This window comes from Oryx dammah, unplaced genomic scaffold, assembly GCF_014754425.2.
Source record: "Oryx dammah isolate SB20612 unplaced genomic scaffold, SCBI_Odam_1.1 HiC_scaffold_20, whole genome shotgun sequence".
Lineage (NCBI taxonomy): Eukaryota > Metazoa > Chordata > Mammalia > Artiodactyla > Bovidae > Oryx > Oryx dammah.
This window is the reverse complement of record NW_024070204.1, coordinates 58,795,760-58,811,348: the sequence shown is the minus strand read 5'-3', so window position 1 is coordinate 58,811,348 and position 15,589 is coordinate 58,795,760. Positions and strand designations below refer to the sequence as shown.

At 39.7% G+C, this 15,589-nt stretch overlaps 1 protein-coding gene across 3 annotated transcripts in view; it reads right to left on the bottom strand.

Annotated features, from left to right (window-relative positions):
- The window catches only part of LOC120879597 (microtubule-associated serine/threonine-protein kinase 4-like), a 176,042-nt gene that overhangs the window by 48,748 nt on the left and 111,705 nt on the right, over positions 1-15,589 (bottom strand). For all 3 annotated transcript variants that reach the window (XM_040262637.1, XM_040262638.1, XM_040262639.1), the window contains exons 6-11: positions 15,151-15,226; positions 13,050-13,259; positions 10,956-11,057; positions 8,427-8,559; positions 4,465-4,532; positions 1,660-1,745 (exon numbers count right to left, since the gene is read on the bottom strand). In XM_040262637.1, the coding sequence (XP_040118571.1) occupies positions 1,660-1,745; positions 4,465-4,532; positions 8,427-8,559; positions 10,956-11,057; positions 13,050-13,259; positions 15,151-15,226 (675 nt within the window). The remainder of the gene's footprint in view (positions 1-1,659; positions 1,746-4,464; positions 4,533-8,426; positions 8,560-10,955; positions 11,058-13,049; positions 13,260-15,150; positions 15,227-15,589) is intronic.

The following is a 15,589-nucleotide window of genomic DNA, read 5'->3' as shown; positions in this document are numbered from 1 at the left end:
CCATCTGTTCAGCCAGTTCACAGAAGCCCACCATAGCATCCTGATTGGGTGGGCCAATGGGTGTGGCTCGATTCAAACTTTAAGTTCAAAATAATTAAATCTTAGAGGAAATCTGTCAGAAACATAGTGAGAGATTAACTTGGAGAAGAGTAAAAGAGAAAAAAAAAAAAAGTTTTGGCTGATCAGCAGAGGCTCCCACAGGCAGCTTGTAAGCCCATTAATGACTTGGCCTACGTCCTGGGTGTTTACGGATTCACAGCTTGTTTAACTTCTTGTATATTCCCAACCATTCCCCAAAGTGTGATATACCTCATTTACTATACAGTGGTTTAATTGCACTACAAATGAGTTTACTCAACCAATTAGAACTCCATATACAGCTAAGATATTTGCTCAAATTTTATAAAAGTGCTTCACCGACAATCCTATGCCAGAATTTCACTTCCAATAAAATCAAGCAGTGCTCATATCCACAGATCCCTTAAATCAAAGTTCAGTCTTCTTTCTAATCAAAGAAGAAATCCTCAGAGGATCCCCAGAATGAAAATGGACTAAGAGCCAACAATATATAAACAAAACCCACAAACAACCACATGCTAAAAACGATCTTCTTAGGCAGAAGAGTTTCAGTGAGGTCCTTGAAAAAAATAAAACATTGCAAAAAAAAAAAAAAAAATCAGAAAGCATTTATAAGCCACATCAGGAAGTATGCCATTTGACATAATCCTGAAAACAAATCAGTGAAGCATAGAAAGGACTTACAAATATTTAAGTTCTTCACTAAGTTAATGGTGTGGAAAATATTAGAGGTGAAAAAAATTGTAAGAAGAAACATCCCTTGCGGCATAACAAAAATCGTTTCTATCTCATCTGCTCGTGTGTGTGATAAATGGCAATAAATGTCTACAGGATGGTTTATTGCCCTCCACCTACAGATGGGATTGGGATTAATACTTAATTAAACTAGAGTTCTGGGCTGTCTAAAGTGGATCAGGACACAGTTTGTGTATGAATTATCCTTCCAAATTATTAGTAACTCAAGAAGGATCTTGTCAGTATTGACCTTATGCCATGAGAAAGAAACTCTGTGTCTATAAAACTGAGTCAAGGAAGGGGCACCACTAATATGATCAGACTATAGCATACAGGCCAATTGAAAAAAAAAATTCTGGTATAACAGAAAGACAAAGAATTGTATTACTTTATATTTTCAATCAGCCTTCTTATTTAAGTTCTTCTCTTCCAATGCTGACTGCTGGTCAGGCAGGAAATATTGGCTAATTCTCAAGAAGAAATGCTATAAATGAATTTAGATATATTCAAATATATATATATATAAATATACAGCCAGATGTGTATATGTATCTATATATCTACACAGAAATAGGCATATGCAAAAATGTTCCCTTACTTTAGAAATTTTTGCTTTCTAAAGTCTTTCTCTCCAGTTCTCTACAATAATTCCCACCCATGTCACTGGAAATATTTTCTGATGAGGTATCCAATGAAAAATGATTTTGGCTTCACCTTATACCCATTAATGAAGGAGCACTGATCTGAAAACTAAAGTCCCCAACAATATCTATTTGGCATAAGATCAATGTGAAGAATATATTTCTTAGGTGTGTTAAAACACAATAGTTTTCTTGAATTACTCACCCATAGGCTCCGTTGCTGATCAATTTAATCGTTTCAAAATCACTTTCCCGAGGTTTCCTTCGAAGTTTCAGGGAAGCATTAGAGCTCTTGGAGACAAAATATAGATGTTAAAAAAAACACCGCAGAATTTAAGAAAATGATTTTAGCAGCAAAATAACTAAAATCTGAATTAGATGCTCTCTTGTTTAATATGTTAAAGTGCAGTATTACAGCCAAAGGAACCTGGGGGACAACTTTAAAGATCAGTCTTCCAGAGCAGCACTGATAAACTATTCCTCAGGACAGTGGCTCAGTGTCACTGAAGTGAACCTCATTTCCAGGAGATAGAGGCATTAAGGTTTTGAAAATTTCTGATTTTAATTTACCTCTGTAAAGTATTCAGGTGAACCTCATCCTAGTCTTTGAAAGTCTTTAAAGTCATCTTAGAGTTTTAAGATGTTAAGTCCAAAATGCCAAAGCGTAATTCTGCTTTTAGTCAATCACAATAGAATGGGCTGGAGTGGCTCTATGCAGGCTAGTGGATCATGTGACTTCTCTGCCCCTGGCCCAGAGCATGTCCATTTCACTCCTATGGCAACCTTTCCTGTCTGGAGAAGGTAGCTGGCAATGACTGGGATGGCCAAGCAGAGCCTGCCTGTCTTTCTTTACTCCCATTCACTGTAAGTCTTACCATGGTTTAGATACCAATTTTCAAAAACACAGCCCTTTTAAAAGTTCAGCTCAAAGAATAAACAGTGTTTTGTTTTTCTACAAAATCATCTCACGCTCCATGTATCTTAGCACTGAGAGGGAGTTAACAGTCATTTTGCTTCCTCTGCAGAGACCAGAATCCCCTCCTCATAATTTTGGAAGAACCTCCATGACTCTGAGGAATCCTCCCCCACTCAGAGATGGCACCTGCTGACCTCCTGCCCACCATCCTTGGAAGACTTAGATTGACCTCCCCACCTTCCTCAACCCGGGGTTCTCTCACCGTCCTGGATGACTTCAGCATCTACACAGAGAGCTCACCAAACAACGTGGTCCGGGCCTACCTGGCGTCATCTCAAACAGCTCCCTTCTCTACTTCTCCCTGGCCTCTGGCCACAGGACTTGCGTCTACTCATCCCTGCCAGCACTCTACCTCAGGAAACATAATCCAAGGCTGGGACCACTTACTTGTTCAGCCACCCCACTCTGACTGCTCTCCACAGCTCGGGCTGCAAAGACCCTGAACCAATCTCTTGTCTCATTAATTCTTCCTCACCTACTCCCGTGCTGCTGCTGCTGCTGCTGCTGCTGCTAAGGCGCTTCAGTCATGTTGGACTCTCTGCGACCCCATAGACGGCAGCCCACCAGGCTCCACCGTCCCTGGGATTCTCCTGGCAAGAACACTGGAGTGGGTTGCCCTTTCCTTCTCCAATACATGAAAGTGAAGTCACTCAATCGTGTCCGACTTGCAGTGAACCCATGGACTGCAGCCCACCAGGCTCCTCCGTCCACGGGAGTTTCCAGGCAAGAGTACTGGAGCCTACTCCCGTGAATGACTCCCTAAGCCACCTAGACCATCCTCCAGAAACTCTCCCTTTGAGGGCTGGAAGATCCCGCACCTTACACACAACTGCCTGCTAGATGGCTCAAAGGAACTTCAGCTTTAGAGCATTCAAAATTCTGCCAGTTATAATGAAACTAATTAAAAAGTTGCCTTTATTTAGCATTTACAACATGACGCTGTCCTAACCATTTCACACAGACTACCTCAGTTAATTTTTCATATATATTTTATAGATGAGGAAACTGAGGTATAGAGAGATTCCCACAGCTAGTGAGAAGTGAAGGCAGGCTTGAAATCTAGCAACCTGATTCCAGAGTCTGGGCTTTTCATCCCCCAGGCTACACAGCTGCCCCTCTCTCCTCACCACCCCTGACACTTGGGGGTGGCCCATCCTGGTTCCTCTTCCTCTGTTCACCAATAGGAAAGATGGCGTCAGCACGAGGACCTCGCGCCTGTGCCCCTGCTGAAGCCTTTCAGATGGCTTCCCCAGGGTCCCCCCTGCCTGCTCCCTTCACCCTATCTACTTCCTGCACTGCGATCAGTATGGCTTTCTTCCCACTATGACTACTAGGGTCATCTCCTTATCTACTTCTCCCCACCCCCATGCCACAACACACACACCTTTCCTCCACAGCACCACAGCTTCCCACTATTCTTCGAAAGAAATGATTTGACACAGATGGACAGCAAGGAGGTGTGTGCCCGGTTTTAAGCAGAGCTGGAGAGTTTTAACGTGAAGCTGAAGGCTACTCGGTCACTGCCACTCTAAAGCCCTCAGAAGCACTCTCCTATCATGTGTCTCCTGATGTCTGGCCTGGAATGTTCCCTCTGCCCCTTCTCAGCTGAAGGCTACTCGGTCACCGCTACTCTAAAGCCCTCAGAAGCACTCTCCTATCATGTGTCTCCTGATGTTTGGCCTGGAATGTTCCCTCTGCCCCTTCTCATCCTAGTAACTCCTCACATGTCAAGCATCCCTTCTTTCTGGACTGGCAAGATGAAGGTAAATCTCTTTATGCTATGTTCCAGGAACACGTGGCCCTTTTTCTTCATCAATCTCCTTCAAGTTTCTCATTTTGATCTTTTCGTGCATGATTTCCTTGTATTAATTTGTTTCTCTTTGAAGAGAGGAGCTAAAGTTGTATGCCTAGTGCCTTGCCTATAGAAGCACAATAAATATGTGTTGAACAAATAAAGTAATTAACACAGCCAAAATCTCCAGATGCTCATAAACAGAAAAACCAACACCATGCTTCATCAAGAAAGAGACTTACACTCACGGATTCATCTGTTTCTGGGGTTTCTGCTGTCCCGCTATCATAGTTTCCCAGTTGAGCCATTTCTAAATTGAAAAAAAAAAAAAAAGCAAGATTTAAGAGGAACAGGACTATTCAATTGGACAGGAGAAAGACCCTGATGCTGGGCGGGACTGGGGGCAGGAGGAGAAGGGGACGACAGAGGATGAGATGGCTGGATGGCACCACCGACTCGATGGACGTGAGTCTGACTGAACTCCAGGAGTTGGTGATGGACAGGGAGGCCTGGCATGCTGCAGTTCATGGGGTCACAAAGAGTCGGACACGACTGAGCAACTGAACTGAACTATGCTATTAATAAAACTAAAGAAAAAATATTTTCTTCAATATTAAAAAAGGAAAACTTTATACTCCAAGGGACACACGGGGAAATCTTAAATCCAAAATGGCAAGAACCAACAACTGATATTTTGAAACTGTTCATTACATGCCCTTTTCCCAAGAACCGCATTCCTTATGAACACTTAGACATAGTCCTACTCAGAAGTGGGCCTCTGCTCATGCTGGCAGGATTCACTAGCAGGTTGACACAATCACCACAGCGTGGAAGGGGTTTGGAGGGTTCAATGACTATGCCTGTAAACAGATACTCAAGAGAGGCAAGTTTCCTAGGCTCTGATGGGCATCAGAGATGTACTGACTATAGCTCAGAGATTGAGTCTCAAGGTGTGATGAGCCACCCTTTGCTCCATTCCTTCACATGCACCGAGAGCAAGCATTCCTAGTACATAAGAATTTGCAATTTGTCAGAAAGGAAGCAACAGTAATTGTTAAGAAGAGTTTGGAGTTGAAATGACTTGAGCTACCACCACTAAGAGCACTTACTAGTGAGTTGTTAACCTTGGGCTCTTTCTCTGTAGGATGGAAACAATACTGTTTATCTCAGTTTTTTATGAGTATGACAAGTGACATGCATGTAAAGCTCTTAGCATGTTAACTAACAAAAATTAAGTGCTTATTGAATGTTGATTGTTATTTATTACTATTAATTATATCATGTAAAGTAGTCAGTTCTGGGCTGGATGCCACATGCTTGACACCAGTCTAAATTCCACCCTAGTGGTCTAGTTAAGAGACAAAGCATTTAATTGCTCAACCAATACTGGAATGAATCCCTGAGTTTATATAAGTAAATGAAACAATCTAACTCATTTTATGGTTTGTTTTGATTTTTATACTTAAGAAGAAAAAAATGAAACACGCTTTATTAAAAAAAAGAACATGAAAGAATTTTCTCCAAAACTTTGATAGGGGGTTATCTCTAAGTGGCAGGATCACAAATAATTTGAATTTTCTAATTTTAAAAAATCAAACAAGTGTAATAAAAGTTATAATATTTAGTTACATATTTTTGTGTGTATCTAATGTTATTTCTTATGCTCTCAGAATTTCATGTATTCACGTTCTTATAATCATCCTTTTCTTGGGAGAGATTACACATAAAAGATATGAAGCAAAGCAACATTAGAGTGTTGCCTTTAAAGAAAAATTAACTCCAGAAATAGAAATAACTGGAGATTGACACTATACCAGGTTACTTATAGAGGAAATCCAGGAATTAAAAATGAGCTCAGTAAAAACTGTGTGCTTTCTTCTGGTCATTCAAATGAGTCAACATCCTATGTGGCTAGCACTGTGAATTTATGGACTAGGAGTTAAATTATAATGTATTCAGTTGGAGGGGCTCAAAGTATATATTTGTGTGTCATGTTTGACTGTCTGCAATCCTATGGACTGTACACTGCCAGGCTCCTCTACCCGTGGAATTCTCCAGGCAAGAATACTGGAGTGAGTAGCTATTCCCTTCTCCAGGGGATCTTCCCAACCCAGGGATCGAAACTGGGTCTCCCACACTGCAGGCAGATTCTTTACCATCTGAATCACCATGGAAGCCCCAAAACAGCAACAGCAGCTGACACTTATTAAGCATTATTATACATCTTGGGTGCAGAGGTGAACTCATATAATCCTAAACAACTGTATGAAGAGGTGACATTATTCAGTTTTTCGGGAAAGCACTGAGGCACGAGGACACTCATCACAGCATGATCAGGGTGATACGCCTACAGTGCTGACACTCCGGGCAGTCCCATACAGACCCTCACTCCTAACCCTCAAAAGCCAGGCTTCAGGTCCGCCAGTGTCCAGGATGACAAGAAGGCAAACATACGTAGATCAGAGTTTGCAATAATCATGTTTCAAGTGATTATGGCAAATAGATTAAAAATTATCCTTGGATCTGAATCCAGAAAATTAAAAAGTTAAAAACACAACTCCTAGTGATAAATTTGTATAACTAAACATGAAACTTGTCAAAAATCAGTGTTAAACATTTTTGAAGACTATAAAGGTATATAAATGGGCCTCAGATTATTCCCCTACCAAAGGTTCAGTCTACAGTGATATTTCCTGCCAGGTAAGAAAACTGTGAAGAGCTCCCTCAGTCTACAATTCAAGGGCTGACACAACCTTAACTCTACCAGCGTGAAGACTCACTATAATGCACTCTGACAGCCTCCCCCACTCCAATTATTTTCATAAAAAAAACAAATTAAAAGATGGTTCTGTTTTAAATAGAGTTGCTGCTAAATAACTATTATCTGGGAAATACATATTATTTGTAAGCAGTGGGTAGTAATGGAATGGAACCAAGAGTCAGCTTTTGAAGCAGGAAGCTAAGGCATCATTTTGTAATGCCTGAAGAGATTTTTAAAACTCATCTAAATACCATTAAACATCTGCCCTTTTTATTTCATTGATTTAAACCATTTCTGAAGACTCATGATTCAAAAAGGTAAAGATGGTAATTTAAAAGCCGTGGGGAAAAATCTCTCTCCAGGGAACTTTTCAGAAAAGCAGCCACCAGTCTCCGATAAGTGATGAATCTGTTGTGGTATTGCTTTCAGTACAGTATAAATTTATCTGGCATTATCTCCCTGTAATGCATGCATCATTTCACTGGAAGCAAAGATTCGATGGCCATAAGAGCAGACAAAGGGGAAATAGGCGAGCAGGCAGAGAGCAGCAGGTTCCCAGGCTGTAGATGGGAACATACATATCTGTGCCAACAGTTAGCATCATCACAAACAATTTAGCAAGATAAACACTGTTTGCAAAATCAATTTAATGAACCAGGAAGACAATTTTGAATAAAGGAGTCTATGATTGTTTTTGAGTCTTTTCAGGCAGTATATAACCTAAGTGTTTTAAATGACAATCCCAAACAATAATGAACAGGAAAAGGTGGTGACAGGGGTGGTTTGCCAGTATCAGATTTGGAAAAAAAAAAAAAAACCACTAACAGGGTGCCTCCCCTTCTCTGCATTTAATAGCAGTAGACTTTCTTTTTTTTTAATCAAGCAGAAATCCTTGCTTAAGTTCTAGAAACCCTCCTCTCTCCAACTGGCTCCCCAGTATATATATAATAATATATATATATTTTACTATTTTTCATATTTTTCTGAGACAGGTAAGTAAAAATAGATTTATGAACACTGCACCTTACTTAAAGTTAATCACCAGTAATTAGTTACCTTACTCCTCAATTACATTGAAATGTCACTTTCAAATTAAAGGTAATTAATTTCTTTACCAACATTTTAAAAATGTGCACCCCTGAGAAGAATCAAGTAGTGCTTTGCAGGAGAAAAAACACCCAGAGAAGATGGAAATCTAACTCTTCCTGGAAATAAGTTTCAGGCTGAGGAGCCTTCAGGATTTCAAGGTCTCTTCCCCACTTTAGGTAAACACAAAATTCGATTTAGAACTCTTTCTTTTGGATCACAACTGGCCCCCAGATTTGGCCTTTTCACCAGATAGAGTTAAAACATGAACAAAAAGGAAAGATTTGCCACCAAGTTCTTCAATGAGGCCATGATGCATAAGCAGGTAAAAGGTCAACCCAACCAGCTACTACTCACCTTCCAGAGGATCTTTATTGAGGCCAAGCTGGCTAATGATGTACCTGGGAATGTCAGTTTTAATACCCTGTCCTTCTTTGGCATGGCCTTCTGCTGCTTCCAATAGGTAGTAAAATTCTTCAGGATCAAATTCCTAACAGAAGACAAACACAGATGTATACTTCTTTGAGCCAAAATTGTCTAATGTTTTATTACATAAACCCCATTCACGGTGAAATTGCTGGATACATATGGTTATAAGTTATTTATACTGAAAGAAGGCAAAATGATTACTTCATTTAAAAAGCATATAATTTTCAGGTTATATTCAAAGACTAATCATATTGTAAGATATTTAAATACTTGGTAACCTAAAGATAATTTCCATTTCCAATTTCCTTGTAATGTGACTTTGAAGGTACCAGGCTTCACTTAAGCTATCTATCCTACTGAAAATGAACAGGTCTGAATTTTTAATTGTGCCATTTTAGAAAAGCTTTAAAAATCCATGAATCTCTTCCAAAGAGATTCAGTTTCTCTCTCTGCACAAAGAACCTAAGAAGAAGCAATATGAGAATGCATTTTTCTGAAAAGTTTTGAAGGAAACTCCTTTAGTGTAGAGGTGTCCAAAAATATTAGAAAGAAAAATCTCAAAATTACCACTTCTGTCATTGAACTCTAAAATTATGGTATTAATATTCACATGATATGAACATTAAGAAAGAAAATTACAAAACTTGTACTTCCAGTTACCTCTTTGTAAAAATTTGGTAACATTCTCTTAAGTAGTTTACCTTTGGCTGGCTGTTGCTTCTAAATGAAAAAGCATACTGCAAATGGAGTAAAGCCAAACCAACATCCACACTCAATACCCTTTATAGAAACCTAGAACCAGAGGCAAGGCAAGATTGGAACTACAGGCCTAAGATGAATAGCTGGGAGAAATATTCCCTAAAATTCTCAAACTCCAGTTTCACCTGAGCTTTAAACAGCTCAAAAAGCAGCTCACTTGTTTCTATCTTTGATAGGCTACATGGACCTTTACTGCTTCTCTTCTGATTAAGATTGATTACTGTAAAAAAGTCATTTCCTCTTTGAAGGCAACATCTCTCTCTGCATGTCTGCTGCTGTCCAGAGAAGCAAATTTCAATGCTAAATGGTATTTCCCCCAAAACTGAACAACTGCAGGAAGTACAAGCCTGTGGGGCATAATCCAAAAGGCACAACAGAAAGAGGAGGGAGAAAACCAGTCTTCCTTCTGCCAGTATATGGCAGTCACATGGCTCTCCTCCCCAGAGGCATCCGGAGTATTTTGCTTTCCCTTTATTCTTCCAGAGACACTCAAATGCTGAGTGGTGCTTTTGAGTCTAGGAGTCTAAGAGTCCCTGCACTGATGGAAAGACTTCCTCCACCATACGCCTACCTTTCTCCTCTAGACTTACCCTGTACCACATCTCACTATTATGCGCTGGTATAAGTTTATGAGGCTGTAAACATTTCACTGGTATAAAAAAACCACAAATCTTAATTACAATAAGAATAAAACCAAAATAATATCACCCAGTATGTATATGCATGTACATGTAAAGTTCTGAAAAGCTGTATTGTACGCAGTGTTATAAATATCAATACGCTAATGGCTTATGAACTTAAAAGTGAGTTTTGATACTACTTGAAGCCCCATGAAACTATTCTTTTATTTGAACCCTCATCTTTGTTCATAGTGCTGACTGACATTTCAATAAAATAACATAAAATAAAGGTTTTCAAACAGGAAAATAGTCACTGAATAAAGAAAGTATAATTGATAAAACAAACTAACTGTGGAAAGTCTCATTCCTTGAGGTCTGGATAAGGCCCTATTGTATTCTCCAAATGTGCTGCTGCTAAGCCCTTATTTCAAACATGCAACACTTCAAAAGTAAGAGTTATAACCACAGGTTACCATTTATCCTAGCTCTGATTTCCCTTTCTCTGCATCTTGGCATCTCCAGAAAAGTGAGGCACAGTGAATGTCTTGAATGAGCCCGAACACAGAAATTATGCTGAGATAAAGTCAAGTGCATTATTTCATGATCAGGTTTTTAGGTTTGACCAGAATGTGATAACGACCATCTCTTAATGCAACACAAGTCCTAGAATTTTACCGAAAACCAGAGAAAGAAAGCACAGATGCTGTCATCAACATTCATGAGTTGCTGTTCCTCTTGACCCTTTCTTGGGCTTTTCTGGTGGGCTTAGACTGTAAATAGTATGCCTTCAATGTGGGAGACGTGGGTTTGATCCCTGGGTTTGGACGATCCCCTGGAGAAGGAAGTGGCAACCCATTCTAGTATTTTTGCCTGGAAAATCCATGGAAGGAGGAGCCTGCCAGGCTACAGTCCATGGGGTCTCAAAGAGTCAAATACGACTGACTGACTTCACTTTCTCTTTCTTGACTCTTTCCATTTAGCTCTGTCTCTGAAGCCAAATGCAACTGGAGCTTCCGGGTGGTCCCTGATTTCCCACAGTTAACAATAAATAACAAAGTCACCTCAAGGGACAACTCACCAGGCACTCTAATAAGCGAGCAGGGCGGGCAATAACAATCAGGATCTTTCGAACTAGTTGTTTAATAAATGCCAGCTCTCCACTTTCTGAACGATTGTGAGCCTATAAGGAAGCAATGAAAAGAATGATGAGAGAGTTGCTCCATTAAATGGGAAAGAAAATCAGCAAAGCATACTAATTAGATAACTGAAAATATTCAAGAACTAAGTGACTTAGAAAATACTTCTAAAAGATTGATAAGCAGACATTATCTCTACATAAACGGACACTACTAAACATCTAGATCTACAAAATGACTCTATTAGCTACATTTTAATTGCAAAACGTTGATTTATTCTCTGCGTTAGAAATCAAACATTAGGGCTCTTAATGTGAGCCATGAATGAAGGAGACATTAAAGGTTTATGACACATCGAGTACATGATACAAGCAGAGTGGATGGTTGATGAGGAACCTTGATTCTCCAGATGTAACTGGAGAAGCTGTATGCTGCTTATGTCAAATGCTAGGTGAATAATTAAATCAAAGGCAACGTTCCAAAATGTAGGTAGAGAAACTATATACAAGCAAAAACAAAACAGTTAACATTTAAAAGAAAAAAAAACAGAGAAAATGACCACCGGGGAATGATTATAAAATAAAATGTGTTTAAAGACAACCAACTGGCAACTATAACTATAGATCCTGATGATGTTCTTTATGTTACATGTATATATACTCCTCTGCCCAAGAGAAAAATTTCTCTAAAACTCAACAGTTAATCTATTATATGGTGCATTCAGATGGTTTTTTGAAACCCTAAGATTTTTTTCTAATTGCCATGGAACGGCTTTCCAAGTCTATCATATAGAAACAGAATTAATGCAAATAGCTTTGGCTATGGATTCAAGCCTTCACAGAGAATGCCTATGAAGGAATGAACCACAGAACTTAACTGCTAATTACAATAATATCCTGATACAGAACTGAGAAATTAAGGAAAAAATATCTCACAGAGGTAAATACGTTTTCATCGTAATTTATAGTAGAATTGGTCTATGACACATTGGAAACTGACAATAAAACCCCAGAATACAGTGTTCACACAAAGATAGTCTGAGAAAAACTGCCTCTGTGGGCTACAAAAGGTTGAAATGTGAGAAACGGGGACAGAGCACAGAACTCTGTCGGGAGGTTTAGATGGGAAAGGGAAGAAAAATAGTGGCTGCTTGTCAGAGAGGACTGTCTCATCTTGCCACAGCTAAATTCGGTATGAGCAAGGACAGATGGATTCCTAGAAAACTAGGATGCCAATATTTTCATTCAGTTCCATGCAATTATTTACATAATCATCTTTAGAGAAAACCACCTACGGTTTTATTTACATGGGCATAATGTATGCCGATGGGATACAAAAATACAATATATCCAAATAGATAGGCTAAATAGGTTTTACTTGTAGGCTGGGGATGATCAATTTCAATCAGGACAGCAATATTATGCACTAATTCCATCCCACCGTGCACACTCCCTTCCTGTCTTGGGTGTTATCAGGAGCTAGGCATGCAAGTGTTAGGCCTGGAAGGGGCCTGTGTTTATCTGTCATTTTAGAAATTGAATATTTTGTTAGAAGAAATATTGACACCAATGAAAATGTAAGTTGCCATTTACTACTACCCAATACCACATGCAGGTTAATTAACAGGACACATGGCCTGAAAGAAGCCAGCAATTTTCCATTTAGCTTTTCCAGATATTAGAACTAGATAGCATCATCAAATAATGCACATATATTCAGGCAATTTATAACTTTATGGTAAGGGAGGGAGAAAAAAAATCACTGCTTCAGAATCCTTCACAATCCACTTCTCCAACAGCCATAGATTGCTGGGTCCCAAGGTTCCTGTAAAGGTTATTACATTAACTTTCTATTACTCTAAATGTTGACTGGAATCAATTTATAGCAAGTAGCAATCAATTTTTTTCTTCTTCTTTGCTTCTCTGTAACATGAACTCCATCTCATGGTTGAAACTTGTTAGGCAGATGCACTCATAAAATTTGTCTTTTTTCTGGGTAAAAGCAAAACAAATCAAAAAACTTTATAAGGTCCATACCTCCTGTAGTAACTTATCTAATTTGTGCTGTAATTCAAGGAAGTATCTTGAGGTGATGAGACCCTGGTGGGATTTATCCAAGCAATCGCGAGCCAGTTCAATGATCTGATGGTGCGTGAAGCTGAGCACTCCATCTGCAAGGGGGAGGACGTGGTCTGGAGAGTAGCTGGTAATGATTTCCCTTAGGCGCTCCTCCATCTGAGCTGTAGCCTGTTCACAGAAGACATGCATGCATAGACATAACACAAGGAAACGCAGATAGGTAAACAGCACAATCATCCCATTTATCTAGGATTTCTGGAGACCTCTGCAAGTTATCAAACAGAATTCTAGAAATTAAATTTAAAAGAAGCCTCACTTCTGTATGATACTTAAAATGCTACATACATAAATGTCATTATACATGTGTCAAAACCCACAGAATATACAATACAGGAGTGAACCCTAATGTAAACTATGGACTTCGGCTGATTACAATGTGTCAGTATGGGTTTGTCAATGATAACAAATGGACCACTCTGGGACCAAGGGTGTGTGTAGGGGGTTGTTGATAAGAGAGGGTTGTGTATGTATGGGGTCAGGGAGCATTTGGGAACTCTCCGTACTTTCTGTTCAACTTTGCCATGAATCTAAAACTGCCTTAAAAATATAAAGTCTATTTGAAAAAAAAAAAAAAGAAGAAGAAGAAGAATAAGCCTTACCAAGTGGAAAAAGAGGTATATATGAGAAACTGAATCTCCTAGGGTGATAATTACTTATTTTCTATGCCTTATCAAATGTAAAATGGTCCATGTAAGCTTCTCCAAATAACTCAGTATCTGTGAATTGCTGTGCTGTCATTTCAGATCTTGGGCTCTTTCAGATAATTTGCTGAAAATATCAAATACTTACAGCTCTGTTTTTACCTATTCAAAAATCAGAACTGAAGTTAGAGTTCCATAGGACAGGCCAACAGTTTGCTCTCTTGGCTGTATTCTAATGTACCAGGAACAAGCATCTCATACCATCAATATCCTTTCCTCAAAAAGCTACATCTTGGGCAAAAGGTCAAAGGGATTCCCTTGACAACATAAGTCTAAAATTTCCTTCTCAGTTTTCATTTCATTCTCTGGGATCCCTGATTGCCTAATCAATATTCCTTGCTTGCATTTATTGTATATCCTGGGAGATTCCCTCTGTCTCCTATTCCTTTCTAAAATCCTAAGCAGTATTAACTAGTAAAGTCAGGATCTGTTTCCCTGGTGAACAAGTGACATGTGATAAATGGCTAAAACGACCGTAATCAATGACATCAATGTTGGGTTCATTACAAATAATAAGTACTCTACTCCTGATTTATGGAGCCGAGGATTTCCTTTTGCTCTCTTGCCTAGGGTGATAAGGGGAGGAACGGGGACAGAATGGAGTGACTGTTTTTCCCAAATGTGTAGAAGCACGCTGGTGGGAAAGCCATGGAGACTAGGTGATGGGAACTGGCAGACGGCAGCTCTTTGCAGAGGGGCCACTGGCATCAACTCGTCTCCAAAGGCTCTCTGGTTCAGTCCAAATTCTACTGGCCCGTCTAATGGGGAACACTGCAACTGGACTCTCCTTCTGAATAAAGAGGATTAGACTTATAATTGCTGAAGAGATTGGAAGCCACAGAAAAGAAAAATTAGGTGAAAAAAGTAAAAGACTTTTGTGACATAGACCAATCTACAGGCTTCTGAGGAAGCTGAACAGTCTCTGCTGGACCAAACAGCAGCAGGCCCAGAAAGGGCCGAAGGAGCCCCAGGGGGGAGCCCCAGAGTCCTAGCGGCCTTTCAAAGCAGACGCCCTCGGAGCATCTCACCAGCAACCCCACCTCCAACTCATCACCGTGGACAGGTGAACCAAGGGGATTTACTTTACAGCCATTTCAGTCCACAGAACGTGTGGCTAATTCTCAGCAGCTTTTAAAAATGCTTAGTGATTTTACCTTTCTAAAGAAGGTTACAGTGCTATTTTATGCGAGTCATGACTGGACTAGACCATTACTTCCCTCAACAAAACCACCTTACAGACGCTAAACCTGTGCCACCTGGTCGTTTAGATGCTGGACATCTTCAATTCAATTCATTACCTTTGGGAACCTTTCTTTGTAGACATGGTTCATCATAATTATTTCATGGTCACAGCAGGCGGGAGAACGTCCAGGGCTGCAAGCAAAGCAAATTACCCTTTTAAACTTGCCACAGCATGAAATGAAAATGTTTTTTATTTATAAACAATGGGTTGCAACAAAAGTACTACGCAGCCTTTGTAAGAAAAGTATATTAGGTAATAAACTACAAAATCAGTCATTAGTGCGCGCATGTGCGCGCACACACACACACACTCACAAACACAGAGAAACCCTGAATACCATTCAAAAAGAAAGCTCCAGAAGTAGAATGCTGAAAATTAACTACAGGTACAATATAAAAGTTCATCAGTTCAGTTCAGTCGCTCAGTCAGGTCCGACTCTTTGCAACCCCATGAATCGCAGCACGCCAGGCCTCCCTATCTATCACCAACTCCCG